We start from the raw sequence: 21,573 nt of genomic DNA on the forward strand, positions 1-21,573 counted from the left end.
TTCAGCCAGTCCTCTTCACTGCTGGAATCATCCAAAAGTGAATACATCAGTTACTCCATATTTTCTCTTTTTGTTTTTTGCACGACAAATATTAGTTTTTCCTTTAGTTTTCAAGTTGATCATTTTCTTTATTGAAATGTATCAATACATTTTTCAACCTTGTTAGCCCTGCCAATTAAATGTCAAATTTACAATATGCACATTTCTGCTCGGCCAAATTCATGTAGCTAAAACAAGCAGAAATGTGCACCACTCAGCGCCATTTTTTTCTCGAGAGAGCGGCAAGTTTTGCTAGTTTTTGGAGTACGGGAACGCGTTGTAGCAGAATTAGTGCTAATTAGTACTAATTTGCAGGTTCTGGAACACAACTATTGACATATTAATCGCCAACGCCAAAAATCAAACAATTAATCGCAAGTCGACTAATGTATCCCTATTTTCAACGCCAAAATCCACAGTTGACATTCGTATCAAAGTTGCCACAGTTGATAGAAAAGATTTTATGGAAAAGGACGGTATGGATACGGCAGACGATGATGCTTGTGCCGTGCCGGCAACCAACGAGGATTCCAGGAGCATAAAATCTATAAGTAAAGACAATGTTCACAAAATTTGTTCTGGACAGGTATCAATCAATGGCTCGGCTATATGTCTTCAATACTATTTTCCATTAATGTTGCAGGTCATTGTAAGTTTAGCCATTGCTGTTAAGGAGCTGGTAGAAAATGCAATAGATGCAGGAGCAACAAGCGTAGATGTCAAGTTAATTGAGCATGGCGCAGAGTGCATAGAAGTCAGTGATAATGGCATCGGCGTTGAAGAACACAATTTGGAAGGAATGAGTAGGTTATATTTTGTCAATAGTTACAATACATGCCAAGACTTTCGATCAGAACATCGCGATATTTGTTAATATTTTGAGCTTTATAATTGGTTAAAACAGTATACCGATCATCATATCTTGACGATCTGAGCTGATCTAGCTATGTCATCCGTCCGTCTGATCATATTCAATTGCAACCAATCTTCATGTCGCAATTACGTTCCACTACTTAAAGGGTTCTTGCATCCTTAAAATTAATATTGATTTGAATTGTCAGATGTGGGAGATATAGCAATATATATATATAAATCTAAATTTTCAAAATTTAATTGGAACTCCCATTAGCCCGACAATAGTTAAATAGCAGGATACCCATGATAAAAAAAGGACACCTAGAATTAATAATTATTTTAGACTCTAACCCACCTACCACTCACCATACGCAGTGTACATTTGGGCAGCATTTATTGAAGTGCAGTTTTTTAAAAGTTATGTCGAGAACTAAAATTCGACGTAAATTTGCCTAATTAACTTTCTAAATTCAACATTTCACTTCGACACGAATTCGGCTGGAATAATGCATTTTAAATATTTCCAATGTTAATTCTCTATAAAGACATTACTTAGTAAATTTTACTGGAAAATTTACCATTAAATTGTCTATGTGTTAATATTTACCTTTTGCTCCTCTAGTGATACATATTGCCAACAAATATATAATCACGATATTCCACCATTTCCCTATAATTCTACAATAAATCGAAATTCTAATGAAAATTTGCTTTTTGACGAATACATTGATATTAGAAATGTCTTCTGATCCCAGAGTTTGGCATGAACGAAAGAGCTTTAATTTGATAACGTTAATATGTTAATCTTCGTTATTCTTCCACGCACTGAAGCTGCTAAATATCACACGTCTAAACTTAGGGAGTTCGCTGACTTGCAATCGATAGCGACGTTTGGCTTTCGCGGCGAAGCTTTGAGCTCGCTCTGTGCTCTGGCCAACATGACGATCATTACACGTCATAGAAATGCAGAGGTTGCAACTAAAATTGAATTGGACCTCGAAGGAAATATTAAAAGTCGTACACCATGCGCTAGATGTGTTGGAACCACTGTTATATTGGAAAACATCTTCGAAAAGCTTCCGGTCAGAAGGAGGGCCTTTGTTAAAAATGTCAAAAAAGAATTCAATCAAATGTGCCAAATTCTCCAGGCTTATGGCTTAGTTTGCAAAGGCGTGCGAATAAAATGCACCAACCAAACTGCGAAAGGAAAGAAGTCGGTGATACTGCAAACGCAAGGCTCGAACAACATATCCTCCAATATTTCAGCTGTATTTGGCAGCCGTCAGGTTTCTGATATTGTAGAACTCAAGTCCCCGTTGAAGAAGAGCAACGGAGGAAATAATGACGTCGACGTGCTGCTGGAAGAGTTGCAGGAGGATTTAGGTGACACTGTTGGTCTAACAAGGGAAGACATTGAACAAGTATTGCATTGTAAACTCGAGGGATACATATCCAGTTGTTCGCATGGAAGTGGCCGCTCATCCAAGGATAGGCAATTCTTTTATGTAAATTCGAGGCCATGTGACCCAAAGAATGTAATAAAGTGTATTTTTTTTTCTCCCATTGATATTTATATTTTTCCCTGTGTTTTGCAGATATCTAAGGTAGTAAACGAGGTGTATCATCGTTACAATCCTCATCAGTTTCCTTTCGTGTACCTCAACATTATAACTGACCGCGAGTCAGTTGATGTCAACTTAACACCCGATAAACGGCAACTTCACATCAACAACGAAAAAATTCTTATGACCTTAATCAAGAAGGCACTGGATTCTACATTCGGCAATATTCCATCCACATATAAAATGCAAAATACTATTATAAACAGTATGATAACGATGGAAGAGGAGGGAGGCAAAAAAAAGGAAAAGTCTGATGAAAACAACGAGCATAGTGATATTTATGCAACAAACATGCACACATTTAGCCAAGTACTATCCCAATGGAAACGTACGGGCGACACTGAAGGTATCGTAGTATCATCAACGAAAACATGTAAACGAAAATGCACGGAAAGCAACGAAATCGCGACGAGGACTCTAAAAATGCAAAAAATACAGGAATATCTTAAAAATGAAAATTCCGTGCCAATGGCCACCGTTCAATGTTATAAGTCTGAAACTGAAGATGATGTCAAACGAAAAGAAGACACACCTGGTCCACTACTTTCTACACCACTAGCCACTGTTCAATGTTATAAATCTGAACCTGAAAATGATGACAATGGTAATGGCAAACGTAAAGAAGACACATCCAGTCCACTTCTTTCTACAGTACAATATTATAAATCTGAATATGATGATGGAAGTGTCGAGGGCGATGGCAAGCAAAAAGAAGACACGGCTGACACACTATCTTCATCTCTAAAAGAATGTAGACCGCCACCGCGATCTACCGAAAGTTTGAGGGACGATGTTTTAGAATTTGACCTTCCCTTAAAGCAAGATTCAGAAAAAAATTTAACACTTGACGAAAGTGTATCAGAAATGTATATGCAAAGGAAACCATGTAGTGAAATGGAAACTTCAATATCAGACATAGAAAGAACACTGCAAAAAGAAATTCACGTTGAACAGCAGATCCAACTAAAATCAAAGTTGGAAAGATTACGGTTTAGGTCCGAAATAAATCCAAGCCAAAACAAGACCGCTGAGGCAGAATTGCAAAAGGAGATAAGCAAAGTTCACTTTGCCCGAATGGAAATATTGGGTCAATTCAATCTGGGATTTATTATAACTAAGTTAGACACCGATCTATTCATAATAGATCAGCATGCTACAGATGAGAAATATAACTTTGAAACTCTGCAAGAGACTACACAGCTACACCATCAGCCACTAGCAGTTGCGCAAACTTTGGAATTGACAGCTGTTAATGAAATGGTTTTGATCGATCACTTGCCGATGTTTGAAAAAAATGGCTTTAAATTCGAAATTAATTACGACGGTAAGTTGAAAAAAAAAATTGTCCTTTTGTATTGTTAAGGCAGTTGGTAGTTAAATTTAGTGATCCGCTCTTAATGTAGAAGAACAGACAACTCTACACAAAGCCTTTTTTTATTGGCTTAAGTCACCGGCCGGTTTCTTCGTAAAATAACAAAGGAGATTAGGGTGAATACGAATAAATTATGGCTTAAATTAAACGAAGTCAGGAAAAAAACAATTTATGTATCTGCACCCTAAGAGTGGCAAGTTAGTTGCTTGGTCTTAGCACTGCTCAACTTTTAGTACACTTAACCGATCTGATTAGAGAGGCAATTGATGGAGGTGATGTTGTGTTCTTGTAGCACTGGATATATCCAAAACTTTCGATTGTGTTCACCATTCAAATCTGGTAGAGAAATTATGCTCTCTAATGCATTTGAGTGCAATTCATGTAAATTGATTCCTTCTTAATCTGTCTTCTAGCTTACGTTGGTTGTACTTACAGTGGGGTATTTCAAGCTTCTATATTAGACCCGCTTCTTTTTGTTGTATATGTCAATGACATAGTAGCTTTCTATATCAGTTTTTGTACGCGGACGACATACATTTATTTGTTTAACGGTCAATCATGCACTCTGATAACAACAGATACACAACAATATGTTTTATTTCACGATGGTTGAGTAATAATAGTCCGGTAGTAAATGTTGTTCAGACAAAAGCAATGATTTTTGGTACATCCTACCGACTGGATAGGAGTATTAACATACAGATTAATGGCTTGGGAGTTGATTTTGTTGATCATATAAATTTTATAGGTGTTGTCGTTTATGCTAAGCTCGACTTTTCTTTGATACATTATACCACAAAATATGCTTCGAAAATTACACTGATTTATATTTGCCTTTCTTTGCGATAGAAATCTTGCCTTTTCTATGCTATTACGGTATTTTCCTATTGTACTGAACTCATATCAGGAAAAACTTTTTAGTTTGATTGTCCTCTTTCTATGTTTGTCTGTCTCTACTTTTGTTAAATATCGTGATTTACTTGAAATGTTGACACTTAGTGTGGGAGGTATCAAAAGGAGAGGGTCGAAAATGTACATATTCACATCAGATCTCAATCATTAAGGTGTGCCTAGTTTAATGATGCGAACGAAAATAAGCTATTGAAAACGTTTGCAATCGTTTCGTTCTGTATTTTTTTGAAGTACGAAACGAAATAAAGCCGATATTAAGATAACGGAACTTGTTTCTTAGTTTTTACTGTTTGTGTTTGGAAACGAAGTAGTACAATAGCCATTGCAAACGTTTGCAAACATTTCTCCGTATCAGGGATGGAAAATCAAAAATTCCAAAAGGTACTAAAATGGTACTTTTTTAAATAAAATGGTACTTTTTTATAATTCTTTTAGAGTTACAAAAAAACGTTTTATTCATTAAACATAACAAATTCATTCACCTATGTATTTAGGTACATATGTATATAGCTTCCAGGAACATAAAATGTGAGATCATTTTTTCTTATATAACATTCTGAAGTTTGTAAAGTTATTTTTATGATTAATTTCTTAAGGAAATTGTCAGGAATTTTGTAATCAAAACAGCAAGAATTATTCGATTTAAGAAGATCTTTCGACCTTATGAGATTAGAAAGTCTTTCTAGCTGTAGACGATTTCTTTCTTTAGTCTTAGTGGCATTTTGAATTGAAAATATTCGTTCAAAATTCGCTGAAGAATGGAGAATTGATAATATACCAAAGGCAATTCTTGATATATTTGGGAACATTAATTCCCCCAATTCATTTTTAATAACACTAACATTAAGCCAAAAATCACTAATATTACCATCTTTACATTTTTTAAGTTCAGGTTAATCAGATAAAGCTCTAAATTGGGAGTTAATGTTTTCAAAATTTTGTTCTTCCTTGGGAAAGAATTTCATTAAAATTTGCATTTCAAGTTTAGTATTATTAATTAATTTTAAAACATAAGACAAAAATAAGTAGAACATTTTCATTATGGGACTAGTTAGTTCATCGCTAATGAATTCCAACTCTATGACAAACGCATCCAGTTACAAAAAGATTTGGAACTGACAATTTTAATATTGCTTGCACACCTTTGTATTTCAACATCATCACTGAGCAATTATCAGCCGTAAACCCGATCATTTTCTCCAGTGGTATGTTGCATCCGTTTAAAACTTCAATTATTTTGTCAGTAATGCCTTTGCCGGTTGCCTCCACAATATGTTCTAGTGATAGGAATCTATCTTGACACTTTCCATCAAAAGTTCTTACAATAATCGCCAAATGCTTGGACACAGTACAGTCAGTGCCGTCGTTGATAACAATTGAGTAATAATTTGCATTGCAAAATTTGCTTATAGCTTTAGTATTTTCTGGTCACTGATATCCATACATTTGCAATGATAACCGAAGTTAGTGCCAATGGTGTCGTAAGAATGTGTATGAAATATTTAAAATTAGTAATCGTCGATTTACACTAATTGCATTATAATGGAGACAACTTAAGTGAAATGGTACTGAATTTCCCGCGGTAGTACTTAGGTACTTTTTGTAGTGAAATGGTACTGAAAAAAGTACCATTGTACTGAATTTTCCATCCCTGCTCCGTATATTAACTCACTAGCTGGCCCGGTCCGCGTTGCCGGCCCGTAATTTTTGTCTATTATGCATATTTGTCAAAGCATTATTATTCACAGATATGACTGATATAAGAGTTCTCGTACTGGTCGATTAAAAGTGTTTTAAAATTCCTGTACCCTGTAGGTACCTATACTTGTAGAAAATGCTATCATATCATAGGTATGTTGAAATTTTTGTGTAAGATTTTCACCCCCCAAATACACATTTTTAGTCAAAACCTTTGAAATATGGTAAAATCAGGAGGAACTTTTATAAGGGCACTACTCCGAAACATCGACCTACATTGAAAACTTTCTTCTACCCCTTATAATCCAAGATGACAAATATAGGTAAAATCAAAAATATAGCAGAACATAGCATGTCAAACTAAAAAAAAAAATCGCGTGATTTAAATAAGTAAAAATAGTTTTATCCACCTCATAATTGAGGGCAGAATGATTTCAGAATAGTCAAATATAATTACTATTTTGCACCCATTACCGTAAGATAATGGGTAATTAATTTTATTTGCCATTTAAATTGTAAGTTGGAGACCCCATAAAGTCCATATTTTTCATCATGGTATAATTCAATGACGATTCAACAAATATTCGGTTCTGTGCTATTTTCAAAAATTTTGTAATTTGTTCATGTTTCCACAATTTATTTCATATAGATGTACATCCCAAATCTACGTTCCCAACCAATATTCTCTTGGGGTTTACAAATTCAATAGAATACAAAATTTTCTTTTCTGACCACATATTAGATGTGAAAGTGGACTTCGGGAAACTCCAAGGTGGGGACTTTACTTAAATAAATTCCTATGTGGCAATTATCTGTATAATGGTTCCCTACCCCAGGGTAGCATAAATACAATTGTTTAGCCAAATCAATTGATGAGTGTAGTCAAGACCAATATGGGTCTTATCCGTGAGTTATGATCGATATCATGACCTGCAAAAGCGATTTAAGGTACCTTGAATGTTTGGGAAGAATTTCTGGAAGGATAAAAATCCTTTTCTTACTAAAAGTCCCATTCGATCTACTATTTTGCACCATTTATATTTGGTATTTTACTGATTGGAGTCCCAAAAAAATTTGCATTTTGAGCTCTCATTGGAAGGATTATTTTCAAATGAAAGAAGTAGGTCCACGCTTTGAAATGAGCCCCATTAGGCTTTTTCGGTCATTTTTGTTTGTTTAAATGTGTTGGCATCTTCCAGCTGAACCACGATGTAGGCCCTGGAGTTGAAAGGTAAATGTAAGTTTACATCGTATTTCGCATTTATTTCATTTTTTTTTTTTTTTTTTTTGGTGAAAAATTGTACATAGTGAAAATTATTCTTTATTTTGTTCACAAAAAATCCACTGAATTCAATATGATAATGCAAATTGAAAAAAATTGACAAAAGAAGAATAACAAATTGAAAAAATCTTCAACTTGTTCGCTGATTTTTTACAGCAAATGTTTAAAGGTCCTTACAAAGTTTGTCAATAGAATGTACTATTATTTTAAAATTCGATTCTATTGAAACTTTTTTCGATTTCTCCCCGATTTGAGAATTTTTGCAATGAGATCTCTTTTTCATGATTTTTTAGCGATTTTGAAATCAGAAATCAAGTCAGTTAAATAAATTGGTATTAATATTCGAATTCTAAAATAAAATATAAAAAAACACTACAAATGTACATTAGAAAAGAGTAAGTCAAAATGGAAAAATATCATGCAAAATAAAACAGTACTATTGTACATTTCAAAAGTCAAAATGAAAATGTTAATATATCACATTTTTACGCGATCTTTTTTGTATATTATCCTTTTCGGACAGAAGACAATTCCGAATTTGTATGAATCGTTAAAATCAGTCCAGCGGTTCTTAAGTTATAAGCGCAGTAACTTACACAACTTTCTTTTATATATATAAGATTACAAATAATGTAAAAACTAAATAAAAGATACAATTATTCCTATTTTTCATTTATTTGCCTATTATACAATGTAAAAAAGTACAAAAAATGGTAGAATAACAACTCTTAATGTATCAGTCTTAATTTCGCACAGCAAATGTTAGCAAACGTTTCCCGGTGATTCGTTCGCCAAAGATACAGCTCGGCAACTCACAGCCGAAGTACATTAAGGAAACTGTATTGTTTGTGTACTTCTGGCATTGAAATGTTTGTGGTTTTGTTTGGAGTACAAAACGATTGAAAAAAATTAAAGTTTGAAACTTTTTGCAAGTCAATGAAACTTTCCGATTTATAGAAAGGAACTTAACAAAACATTTTTATTTTTGTAGGTTTAAAACTATATCAACTAATGGCATAAGTTGAGTTTAGGGGCTATGCTTGGATTGACCTGAAATTTTTACCGCAGGTAGGTATTTGTAACCTGATTACGGCAATATAATTTTTTTGTGGGGGAAATACCCGGTTACCCGGTTATTCGACCCAAAAGTTCGGATACAACATCCGGTTTATATCCGGTTCTACGTAACCGATATCAATAATATGGGTATCATTTGAAAGCTTATGAAAATACCTATCCAACAAGTGGTCATATATGGGGTAACTGGAACCGGTTTCGGAGAAATTTAGGAAAATGTGCATTTTTGTATGAGTAATTTTTGAAAAACCCATAAAAACTCGAAAATGGACCCATTATAGGGTCTTAAAATCTATACACTATATTATAGCTAACACTGTTGCCTTTCCAAAATGGTGTCATATGTGTTGATATCTTTTGTAGTTCCGAAGATATTGACTTTTAAATTCGTTACTTATGAAAGCAGTTTGAGTGAAGCCAAGTTTTGTGTCGGGTTTAACGTTCTTGTTAATCTGCTTTGTTTTTAATTTGGTGTTGTTAGAATATTATGGATCGCGTAGTCGGTGTTGGACATATCCCAGAGGAGAAAATCTTAAGCCGCGGCCGAAGGCCGGCTACTTACAAAAATTACAATTTTTAGAAAAACTATGGATCGCGTAGCCGGTGTTGGACATACCCCAGAGGAGAAAATCTTAAGCCCCGGCCGAAGGCCGGCTACTTTCGAAAACTACAGTTTTTAGGAAACTATTGATCGCGTAGCCGGTGTTGGACATACCCTAGAGGAGAAAATCTTAAGCCCCGGCCGAAGGCCGGCTACTTTCGAAAACTACAATTTTTAGAAAACTATTGATCGCGTAGCCGGTGTTGGACATACCCCAGAGGAGAAAATCTTAAGCCCCGGCCGAAGGCCGGCTACTTTCAAAAATTACAATTTTTAGAAAAACTATGGATCGCGTAGCCGGTGTTGGACATACCCCAGAGGAGAAAATCTTAAGCCCCGGCCGAAGGCCGGCTACTTACAAAAATTACAATTTTTAGAAAAGCTATGGATCGCGTAGCCGGTGTTGGACATACCCTAGAGGAGAAAATCTTAAGCCACGGCCAAAGGCCGGTTGCTTAAAAAAGCTATAAAGGTCAAAGTCAAATGCATCTAGACTGGAGAAAAATATAATTTAATGAATTCTATCTCTTATATCTTCGGAACCACAAAAGATATCAACACATATGACACCATTTTGGAAAGGCAATAGTGTTAGCTATAATATAGTGTATAGATTTTAAGACCCTATAATGGGTCCATTTTCGAGTTTTTATGGGTTTTTCAAAAAGTACTCATACAAAAATGCAAATTTTTCTAAATTTCTCCGAAACCGGTTCCAGCAACCCCGTCATATGACCACTTGTTGGATAGGTATTTTCATAAGCTTTCAAATGATACCCATTTTATTGATATCGGTTACGTAGAACCGGATACAAACCGGATGTTGTATTCGAACTTTTGGGTCGAATAACCGGGTAACCGGGTATTTCCCCCACAAAAAAATTACATTGCCGTAATCAGGTTACAAATACCTACCTGCGGTAAAAATTTCAAAATGATCCGAGCATAGCCCCTAAACTCAACTTGCTCCCAACTAATTTTTACTAATATCTAGTTGAAGAGGAGTTTTTATTGATTTTTAATATCTGTATTTATATAATATTATTTCTTCAAATTTCAATTATTGTAATAACAAATGGTTCTTTATTGATCTGATATAGAATATATAATATATAAAATATATATGATATATTCTTAATACGTAACGCTAAAGAGGGAAATTGAAACAAATATTGGCCTTTATTATTATTTGAGCCTGGACAAGACTGAAATGCGAAATTAACCTTTATAGTAAAGCTTTATTAAGTTTTATAGTTATAACATACAATTAATCTTGCCAAAAGGATTCTCGATTCGCAACTTGTTTGATTTTTAACAACAGATACATTATGGAAAAAGAGCAGGCTTGTTATGTGGGCTATTGAATGGTTTGCTTTATCACAAACACAATGTAATGTCCTGTAGAAACATCCCGGTATCATTTTCAATATTAAACATCCTAGACACCATACAATATTGTGCCAAATTTCAATTCTCTACATCAAATTTCATATCAATATCGTAATTACAACAGATAGACGGGTGGACATCATTAAATCAAATTAGATCATGATTGTATATACTTTAGGGGGTCTACGGAAAATATTTATAGGTGTTACAAACGGAATGGGCTTACATTGCCATGGAGGAGATTTAAAAAACATTTTTTTAAATTTTCTGCATCTACACTTGCGTTTTATGGCATCGTGTGATACAGTGAAATTTTAAGAAATGATATTATACAAATAAAGGTATTAATAAATAATAAAATTTCCTCTTTAACAATATATTAGTAATAATTAGTTGATTTAATTTTAAACCTACTAAAAATGCAAATGATTTGTTATGTTCCGTCCTATAAATCTAAAAGATTAATTTGATTTGCAAAAAGATTCATTCCGGTTGCTAAAGATTTCATTTCCGTTGCAAAAGTTTTCATTTCCACTGCAGAATTGTCCATTTCAATTACTGCAAAAGGTTTTATTTAATTTGAAAATGCTATATTCCGTATTCACACTAGATCTTGTCTTTATGTAACTGTTGTGATGTGCAGAGTTTTTTACATTTTATAAGAGATATGATTGTTCAAATTTTTGAGCCTTTGTGGGGGAGGTACTTGATGGACTTGACATATTGTCCATTTTCGCGTCTGACTTAGCAGCGATACAAATATTAGGATTTGCAAAGTTTTAACAAAATTGAATGATAATTTCTTGTTCTATGAGGTACATTTTTTTCTATGAAAAATGTTGACCTTTTGTGCGGTGGAACCAAAAGAACTGGACCTATTTTGCCCATCTCCGAACTCGATCTAAGTTTGAACATAATGTTACGATGCATCAAGTTTGGATCAAATCGGATACTCCCTTCGGACGGACACGCCTATATCGACTCCAAATGTCCTGAAAGGGTCTAAAATCGTATCAAATAATGCGGTGGAACCAAAAGAACTGGACCTATTTTGCCCATCTCCGAACTCGATCTAAGTTTGAACATAATGTTACGATGCATCAAGTTTGGATCAAATCGGATACTCCCTTCGGACGGACACGCCTATATCGACTCCAAATGTCCTGAAAGGGTCTAAAATCGTATCAAATAATATATACTCTCTGTAGCCACATGGCTGCGGGAGGGTATAAAAAATCAAATATCCAAATTCCTAAAACTTTTTGTTTTAATTTTCTATACTTCAATTCAACCAACCAATAGATGCACTAAAAATGTCTGTAGTTGATGACATATGTGTCAGGGTAAACAACTATCTCGCGGAGCTTGCCGCCTTCTTCCATGCGAGGAATATGAAAATATCCGCCACTTGCCAGAATGCCGCTCTGAGAACTGCAACAGGGTGCCTCCTCATGACTCCTGTGGACCACTTACATGAGGAGACGAAGGTTCTTCCCTTACGTCAGCATAATCATATGCTTTCGTTGCAGTACCTGCTTGGGTTTTATCGTGGGAGTCACCCTAACCACCATATGGTGGATAGAACTCCCCTCGGCGTGTCAGGAAGGACCTGCATGATCTAGAGCAGGGCTAGGCAGAGAGCCTCAAAAATTTTTTGTGATTGTATGTGTTTTGAAATAACAAAATATTGCAAGTGTTTTTTTGCCTCTCTTTACAGAGTGAGAAATAATTTGTTATTTTTTTAAATTTCCAATTTAAAATTTTCTGTTTTCAATAGTAAATAAAATTCTAAATAGTCGTAATTTAATGCTGATCAAAAACTCATATCCTGCGTTCGGTCCTAAAATATTATTTTTATGAATTACAAACAGAATGACAAACATCAGATCCTGTTCTATCCCAATTTGCATAGGAATTCACAGATTAGAAATAAAAATTCATTTCATATTGTTAGACAGATTTATTGTCCTTCCAAATTAATGGATATTTTCATATCCCTTGATTTCTCTGAAATGATATGTACGTTCTTAGTCAATATTGGGAAAAATAAAAGAATATGACGTTTGTCATTCTGTTTGTAAATCTTAGAAATATTATTTTAGGACCCATCACGGGATATAAGTGTTTGATCAGAGTAAAATTCTACGACTATTTGCATGTCTGTTTGTCAGCCTGTGGTAATCGGTATTACATTTTAAAGGATCAATTTAGATGGTCAAGATGTTAAGACCGAAATTATTAAGCACAAATGACATCACAATTATTTAAAATTTCTGAAAATATCAACTTATATATTTTTTGGGGGTATTTATATCATATTTTTTTAATTGAATCATAATTGAAATAATTGTGTGAATATAGCTCCCAATTTCCACCAACGAATTCCGATTACAAATTTACGTTAAAATCAAAGCAAACTTAAACAATAAAATATAAAGTTGGGGTTGTTTTGAAAAGAGAAATTGATAAGTGAAAACTTACATTAACAAATTATTTCTCACTGTGTAAAGAGAGCCAAAAAAAAAACACTTGCAATATTTTGTTATTTCAAAACACATACAATGACAAAAAAAATCTGTGGCTCTCTGTCTACCCCTGATTTAGAGAGAGAGGTCCAGCGATATAAGAGAGAGCCCCTAGATGATGAAGCCTATCAAACGGATCTGAATAGCATTCATACTGATGCAGTCGCAGAGGTAGTTAATAATTACAGTATGAATGCCATCCTCGGAGTCAACCCCCACCCATTGCAGCTGAAGAACGTCGGCTGCCTAGGCAAACCAAGGTAGTTTTGGCCCAACTACGTTCAGGATGGTGCAGCCGTCTCAATTCGTATTGGGCACGAATTGACGAAGATGTGCGGAACGCCTGTCCAGCGTGCGATACAGGTCCGCACAATACGCTGCACCTGTTTAATTGTCCAGCCAAACCTACCCAACTCCATCCATAGGATCTCTGGCTACAGCCCATAAAGGTAGCAGAATTCCTAAACCTGGACATTGAGGAAGAGCCGGATTAGTCAGAATATAAACAACGGAGCATGTTAAAACTGCTACAACAACAACAACTAAAAATGCTTCTACGTTCCTCTGTTAATTTCATTGATTTTAGAAGTACTCGTATTTGTTTTTCCGCAATGTTTGCAAGTTGCAATGTTTGCAAGTTGCAATGTCCCATCTTCCTGGGAAATACTTTTATTCTTTCTCGATCCACTCAAAGTGCGTATTAGATTTGGATTCCATATGGATAATGGTTTATTGTACGGGTGTCCCTCTCTTTCGTACAACTCGCCGCCAAAGAGATATTTTTATATTTTATTTTATTCATGTTTAATGACGTCACATGTATGTAGAATTTATATATTTATTTTTTTTTATTACAATGTAAAATACACAAATTCTTATTCTAGATATTATATTGTAGGCTTGTTCATAGACGTTCTTTCTGAACTGATATCCTACTAAGGATTTTATCTTTAACTAAATGTGTATACTTATAATTTATTGCAGCACCTCCTACAAAAAAGGTCCGGCTACTTGGTAAACCATTTAGTAAAAATTGGGAATTCGGAAAGGATGACATAGATGAATTAATTTTCATGTTGCAAGACGCGCCGGAAGGAACGATGTGCCGTCCATCTCGTATAAGAGCGATGTTTGCTTCTCGGGCTTGTCGTAAATCTGTAATGATAGGCACGTCCTTAAAGAAATCCACTATGGAGATGTTAGTACGGCATATGGGAGAAATTGAACAACCATGGGTATGTATTGAAATGTTTCGTACAATACGACATTTAAGAATGGTGCAACCTTCTGCGTCAATAACTCAAAGCAAACAATTTTGAACGGGTGCTTAAGAATCAGGAATCTATGGATTAACTACAATTTTTTACACATATATACACATTAGCCCGATGACACGCGAGTACAATTACATAAATTATAAAACTTTGGAGTGAAATCCTCTCGACACAATCTGAGCTACTTCAGATGGATTGCGGCCTCTGGTTTCCGGGAGGTAGAACATTGTGAGTAGAAACATTATGAAGCACGTAATCGAAAATGGCAAAAATGAGAAGGGACCCCACATATTTTGCAACGTTGGAAAGGCCATGCCCACAGTGAAATTACAGCACCACGAAGATAAACTTCCCAGGGACATTGCAACCGGTCTGGGGGCAACTTGAAACAATTCTGTAAATAAAAATACATTTGCATCAAATTACACCACATACCATAGAATCATACCAGAGCCAATAAAAAATGGTATCGGGCCAACCCCAAATTGGAAGGAAAATATGTAAAAGTATATACAAGCTATACATCCAGCTGCGAACCAGCTAACATCATCCTACAAACGATTTGCATAATTAGTTTCACTTGTCCGGTCTATTAGTTTGGGACATTTTTACAATAAAATGCAACATTAAAGCAAAACTTAGGAGGAATATACTGCACAACATGCTTGAAACCAACATGAGGGGTCGGCGATTCACTCTGGCCATTAGAAATGGCCCTAGAAGTGAGACAGCTAGATTTAATGACCCCGCCCCCAAGTTTGCCCATTCTGCTTCTTGATCGGATAAACCAGCTTTACGAAAAATCGACACAGAGTAATAAAAAATCTGAAAAATAGAACAGAATGGTTTTATGTTTGCTGAATACCATGTTTCCGTTCGTACTGCATTAATCCCCGATAGTTGTTGGCCACCTTGGTAAATACACACAATTATAAGCGGTAAAAGAAGCTTTCTATCTTTCAGGACATCCAAATAGCCCCTAGCATCTTCATCCTCCCCACTGTCCATTTCGCTGATGAAATCGTTCGGCTTAAAGTTGCCCCCTCTTAAGCGTGCGAGTTGCACTTGGGCCTCTTCTCGGTCACCTTTTATCGCGTAAAGCCATTTCGGACTCTCCGGATAGAGAAAATATTTTAAGGGAGCTATTTCACTTAAATACATCGGCAATGACGAAGTTGTCAATCCAGACGCCAACCCAACTAAGAAACGGCCCAATACCAGCATTTCGATAGAGTTTAGTATGCGGCACAAGAAAAAACAGATTCCGCCAGTACAAAACAGCAATCCACAAAACATGACACAGCGTTTCCTGCAATAACGACGCTCGTAGCTGCGGAAAAGCGTTAAAATATAATGCTCTTGTCAATTTACCTTCCAAATTTATTGGCAACAATCGCACCTGCATACGACCCCACTGCTCCCCCAACTAAAAATATGGAAATTATAGCAGACCACAAGAGATCTAGACTCGCTGCAGATAAATGTGTGTTGTTACGCCACGCCAAGATGTCCTTGCACCATGCTCGCATAAACTATAGTAGAATTGAATAAATATTTTAATTTGCCCATATTCACCAACATAAAGCCTACCACTCCTGGGCTGTTCATTACACCGATACAATATCCGGCTGGAACTGCAGTTCCGAGCGTTGAACAATAACCGGCAAAAATCAGCAATGCTGTCCATTGTCCCTGGTAATGAAATTGGAATAGTTTGAGGAAATGCAACGGATACAAATATAAGAATAATTTATTGGTTGGATTTACAGCCGAACTTGTCATTACCATAACGTAATGGTCAAAAGATAATTTTGAGTCAGAGCTGTACACAAATATCCAATCAAAAATAACAGGAAGATTGTAATGGTCGACTGGGTAAATGTTCGCATAGAAATATTAAGAGTATAGTATACTTATGTGGATGATTCGAACTTTTTGTGTGTCTGGCAATGATATCGCAGGATGCTCGAACGTTTCTCCGGCATATGTTGTCTTTTTTAGAGTCTGTAGTTCGTTTTGTTCCCCCATTTAAAATAAAAACTATTGTGAACCAGTCGGTCGTGCAGGAACTCTTAAAACATTTAGAAAAAAGAAAAATAACGTTGGTGATTGCATCAATTTATATGTGTATATATACATATATATATTTTTTTATTTTATTTGAGAAAAAAAAGAAAGCCACTTTACATTTGGGTAATTATCAAAAAACTATAGTTGTCGTATAAAATGCTCAAGTTTGCAGAATACACAGTTTGTTTTTTTTTTTTTTTGTTACAGAAGCTTTCATTATCAATAATTCGTTTTCCTAATTACAGAATTGCCCCCACGGACGGCCGACGATGCGACATCTTATAAATTATGCCTTATTAAAAGACAACGAAGTGGTACACACCGACACTACGGGAAGCTATTGCAATTAGCGTTCCTGCGATAGCAGCGTAGATAAGGAGCACAATAAAAATTAATTGGAATATTTACAAAAGATAAGTTTTATTGTGTAGCGTGATAGGCCATATTTTAGACGCTTATGGTACGGAATATATTGAAACCACTATGGGCTGTAGACAAAATCACGCCGGGAATTTGGGGATGCCAATGTAGTTCTTTGATCTCTTTTTGACCTTGATGAATGAACAACAGTTGTGGTGGCAATTTATTAAGGTCATCGTCGGCATCTGTGGATTCCTGATCCGTATCCTTCTCAACTGCCAAGTCCCATAAAGCTATTTGATCATCATCTCCCCCTGAGGCCAGCACGGTGGCGTCCCTGGGATTCCATTCTACCGTTGTTATGTGATCTGTGTGGTGTTTAAATGTTGCAATAGGCTGTTTACTTTGGAACTGTCTCAAATCCCATATGTGAAGAAAGCCATCATCACCTCCACTTGCTATAAAGGGTTCGCTGCGATTCCATGATATAACATTAATGTCACTTTGATGAGCATTGTCACACGTTAGCATGCATGCTTTCTGCGGAGCGGCTCTGACATCCCATATGCGTATCGATTTATCAACAGAGCATGATGCTAAAACACTTCGTTCATTTGGACTCCACTGTAAATCCTCAACTGACGCTGTATGTCCAACTAATGGGCGTTGATCCACTTTCCATGTAGAGTCATCAACAAGTGACCAAATATGAATGTCTCGCCTAAAACAGAAAAAAGTGGTGTTGTAATATATAATATATTTAAAAGGTTTTTGGTAATACTATGCCGAGACTCTGGCTTTTATTTTACACCATTATCGTACGTAATTCGAATAACCTCCGAGACAATTCGATACATAGTACATGTAATCTGAGAATTCCAATTGATTTTTTTAAATACATCTCATCTTTTGACGGCCACACGTACGTATTGGACGTACTGGCTCTATTGGCAGATCTTCGGATCTTCGGGAGCGGGTTAATGCGGCTTGTCATGTCAATCATATGCTAGTTAAAATATGTCTCTCCTACTACAATAAGGATGTAGTCATTAGGAGTAGACATATTTCAATGGCTTTGTCCTTCAAAATTAAATGCTGGGTATTTAGGTATTTAAACATTAATTCATACTTAAACAACAACTGCAGTTTCGGGAACAGAGCAATAGTCTGTAACTAAACTAAATTATAAATGAATTTAAAATTAACAACAAATTCGATTACAAATATAAAAGAGGAGAAGACATGACAAAATTATACCTCGCACCTATTCGCAGGAGCAAAAAGTATTACAAATAAAGTTTTTTTTATTTATTCGACCTTTTTTGTTTCTAATATTGAATACGTCTTTCATGTCTACACCCCGGGCTTGAAAAACTTATTCAGTATTATAAGAAAAATAAAAAACAAACATACAGATAAATGATTTAAAACAATTCTATGAATGTTAAACCCTCATTCAACAAGAGCTTTGCTTTTTATTTGCAAACATATTTAAGCATATTAAATGCAGTTAAAGGTAATTCATATAACGACAAAAATCAGCGCAACGGGTTTGCCTCGCAAAAAATGTCGTTTATTTCAGATGAAATTTGGAAGTTAATTTGTTTTATTAAGGACAAGCCATATTCAAATTGACGATTATTTTTTTTATCTTTTGCCCTGGCTGAAGAAGAAAGTATATCAATTTGGAATGAGTATTCATTTGAGAATAAGGAGGGCAATGTATTCTATTTCTCACTATATATGTGTAAGATGAACTGTTTGTGTGTAGTAAATGATTGAAATTTCGGGTAAATAGTGAAGGGTATCATACAGTCAGCCGCGACCGAAAATGTTCCTTCTCGTTTTTCTAATTTTATTTCCTACTAAGTTATGTACGCCATCTTTTTAAAAAACACAATGTTTCTTCCAAGATTCTTGTATAAAATGCTTGTATAAATGCAATTATCCATGTGCATGGAATTTAATGTAACTTAATTTAATAATAAATGTTGGGTGGGGATTACGAAACGATGAATCATTCCACAATAACAATTGCTGCGCGCATTTTCTATAATTTTAATTTTAGGTACTAATACGCAAAATAGTTACAGAATATATTCGTATAAAATAAAAACATATTTAATCCTTTGCATGATTTTTTCTATTTTGATGAACTTAAGTTGGGTAATGTGGTTCATGATTCAAATTAAAGAAAAATAGTAAAAAATGGTATGTTTATATTTAAGGGACAAAATTCGCAATAAACTGTACGATTTTGTACAATTCTTTCGGATGGTATTTTCAAAATTAAGAGTTAACTTCTGCAAATCGACCCTAAACAATAACATAAACGGACATTACTAATCTTTCATCCACATGTTTTAACTTTTTGAGCAAGATAAACGAAAAAAATATTAAAAGAACAAAATTAAAGACAAATTCATAAATTTATTGAAACTCTAAGAAATATCGTATTGTGAACATCAAGATACTTCTACCGTCGGTTCCACTTGCCCACTTTTGATAGTTATATTTTTTAATGCAAGTCATACTAAGAAGTCATCCTGGCGAACTTGTTATTTCATATACATTTTTGCCAAATGAAGCTATTAAATGTGTATATCGATTTGCTAGAACCAAATATAATACGTTTTTTGTATCTGAACAAATAAAGTTGAAAAGAAATACTATCCCATAATCAGGCTAGAAAACCCTACATGTGGCCGATCTGAACATCGCCCCTTAATTCAACATGAGCATGACAAGGACTACCTTTGGCAGCAAATTCCAACCCTTTCCGAATGTGACCCCTTACAGTACACATTCTTCTCTCCTCCTCCAACCGCAGTTATAATTGCCCAAAACAAATCAGGAGAAAAGAAACATATGGTGGTGTACTTACTTGCAATCGCCTGTAGCAAGAACACCTTCAGCACATGGACTCCAATCAATTCCAAAACCTTCTTGTTGGTGACCACTGAATTGGAAGACAGGTTTTACTGGATTATTGGCGACCTCTCGTTCATAGATTCGAAGTAAGTTATTATCCTCAACTGCTTGCATTTGCTTTGATAAATTCCAAATGTTCACATGGCCTAGTTCGCTCCACGAGGCAGCAAAAACAGAATTTCCCAGTCGCCTCGACCGTACTCGGTTTACACAGCCTTGGTGTTTGATCAGAGCGCAACTCATTTGTGGTTTCTTTATTTCATTACTATCTTGAATATCGTCCTGATCATCTTCCAATTCACCATCATCTTCGTATTCTCCACTCTCATCGCCATCTTGTGTCTTGTGCAAGTTATGCATTTTCATAACTATTAAATTATTCACATGAGTACGTGCAGCCTGTGTTCCCGCGACCATATAGGCTGTTAGGGGATAGTCCTGGCGATCTGTTCCAAGTTCATCGGCAATGACATCAAAACTCAAACATGGAGCACCAGTAGAAGCCTGATGCAGCATAACATAGGCAGATTCATCGCAAACTAGTTCTTCGTCCTCATTTAAGGGTTTGCCTGGAAGATAGACTTCTTTTTGTATTTTCATACCGCTATCATCTTCGTCGTCATTGTCATCAATATCACTCTCGGCATCCTCTGGTTCAACAACCTCCATTTCCAAATCTTCGTTATCCATGGTGCTAGTATTCAAAAGATCTTCCAAACGACCAATCAAGTCCAAAATATCAACTTCCAACACACGTGTATGGATCTGGAGAGACCTACTTATAGGGATATGTAGGCCGATAAACATATTTGTAGATTTTCCAAGTTTAGACAGAGAAGTTTTTATTGTTCATATAAGTGGCTTTCCAGAACCTGCAATATGGTACTACACCTGTAGTACGATTCTCTAACTCATTTTTTGAGACAAAAATCGGGAACTTTGAAACCCAAAATTTTGATATAAAAAATAAGTTAAGGTTGAAAACACTGGTATCTATCGGTAGGTCTTAGCGACTAATTTGATTTCGTCGCTAACTTACCGATAAATTTCGTTAATTACCAAGATTAGAAGCATTTTAATTTTACCGACTTTTGTCGGTAACTCAAAAAATGAGTTAGAGAATTCCACTACTGGTACAATGAAATAAAGGTATCATATGATTTTTTTATTTTCTTTGCTTAATACGTCAACTTCATTTGTTTATGTGTGTGTTTTCTTTTCAATGATAAAAACAAATTGTTCTGAAAATTTTCAAATTCGAGTGTTTTCGAAATGCTTATTGCAATGTATGCATCGACAAAACCTAAAGGGCTAAGTACATGACATGGTAGAAGAATACAGGTAGTTGTTGCAGGCCGTTCACATTCGGCGCAAAAAGGCAACAAATATATGGGGCCGGGTTTTTTGGCAAAACCTGTCCACAACCACCGCAGAAATTATCCCAATTCTGTTGGTAGTGCATCCCATAATTGGTCCTCAAATGGATTTGCTCAGTTTTCTTGGGTTTTTAGTGAGGATGGTGAGGATGCTTCGAGATTTCAATTTGCTTGTAATTTCTGCGGGGTG

At 35.4% G+C, this 21,573-nt stretch overlaps 3 protein-coding genes across 3 annotated transcripts; 1 reads left to right on the forward strand and 2 right to left on the reverse strand.

The window, feature by feature from the left end:
- The first annotated feature begins 90 nt into the window (after positions 1 to 90).
- LOC101887628 (mismatch repair endonuclease PMS2) lies at positions 91 to 17,133 on the forward strand. Its single transcript, XM_005182685.4, has 6 exons — positions 91 to 625; positions 683 to 842; positions 1,726 to 2,429; positions 2,490 to 3,840; positions 14,357 to 14,607; positions 16,962 to 17,133. The coding sequence occupies exons 1-6, from the start codon at positions 503 to 505 to the stop codon at positions 17,064 to 17,066; spliced, it is 2,694 nt and encodes an 897-aa protein (XP_005182742.1). The 5' UTR covers positions 91 to 502; the 3' UTR covers positions 17,067 to 17,133.
- LOC101901750 (solute carrier family 2, facilitated glucose transporter member 3) lies at positions 14,616 to 16,718 on the reverse strand. The gene is made up of 7 exons (XM_005182683.4): positions 16,579 to 16,718; positions 16,237 to 16,338; positions 16,018 to 16,178; positions 15,529 to 15,955; positions 15,259 to 15,471; positions 15,095 to 15,197; positions 14,616 to 15,040 (listed from the first exon to the last, which is right to left on the reverse strand). Exons 1-7 carry the CDS (start codon positions 16,672 to 16,674, stop codon positions 14,787 to 14,789), a joined length of 1,356 nt encoding a protein of 451 aa, XP_005182740.1. The 5' UTR covers positions 16,675 to 16,718; the 3' UTR covers positions 14,616 to 14,786.
- LOC101901583 (glutamate-rich WD repeat-containing protein 1) lies at positions 16,756 to 20,793 on the reverse strand. The gene is made up of 2 exons (XM_005182680.4): positions 19,961 to 20,793; positions 16,756 to 17,797 (listed from the first exon to the last, which is right to left on the reverse strand). The coding sequence occupies exons 1-2, from the start codon at positions 20,695 to 20,697 to the stop codon at positions 17,164 to 17,166; spliced, it is 1,371 nt and encodes a 456-aa protein (XP_005182737.1). The 5' UTR covers positions 20,698 to 20,793; the 3' UTR covers positions 16,756 to 17,163.
- Positions 20,794 to 21,573: the final 780 nt, after the last annotated feature.

The sequence above is a fragment of the Musca domestica genome, unplaced genomic scaffold, assembly GCF_030504385.1.
Source record: "Musca domestica strain aabys unplaced genomic scaffold, Musca_domestica.polishedcontigs.V.1.1 8, whole genome shotgun sequence".
Classification (NCBI taxonomy): domain Eukaryota; kingdom Metazoa; phylum Arthropoda; class Insecta; order Diptera; family Muscidae; genus Musca; species Musca domestica.

Bases quoted from the DNA above. Each gene is read 5' to 3' on its own strand.
- LOC101887628 (XM_005182685.4), top strand. From the start codon at position 503: ATGGAAAAGGACGGTATGGATACGGCAGACGATGATGCTTGTGCCGTG. The intron at 3,841-14,356 runs GTAAGTTGAAAA...AATTTATTGCAG, and splicing joins ATTCGAAATTAATTACGACG to CACCTCCTACAAAAAAGGTC. The intron at 14,608-16,961 runs GTATGTATTGAA...TCCTAATTACAG, and splicing joins GAGAAATTGAACAACCATGG to AATTGCCCCCACGGACGGCC.
- LOC101901750 (XM_005182683.4), bottom strand. From the start codon at position 16,674: ATGGGGGAACAAAACGAACTACAGACTCTAAAAAAGACAACATATGCC. The intron at 15,956-16,017 runs GTAAATTGACAA...TCGTTATTGCAG, and splicing joins GTTGCCAATAAATTTGGAAG to GAAACGCTGTGTCATGTTTT. The intron at 15,041-15,094 runs GTATGATTCTAT...TTTTATTTACAG, and splicing joins ACCATTTTTTATTGGCTCTG to AATTGTTTCAAGTTGCCCCC.
- LOC101901583 (XM_005182680.4), bottom strand. From the start codon at position 20,697: ATGGATAACGAAGATTTGGAAATGGAGGTTGTTGAACCAGAGGATGCC. The intron at 17,798-19,960 runs GTAAGTACACCA...TTTCTGTTTTAG, and splicing joins CTTGCTACAGGCGATTGCAA to GCGAGACATTCATATTTGGT.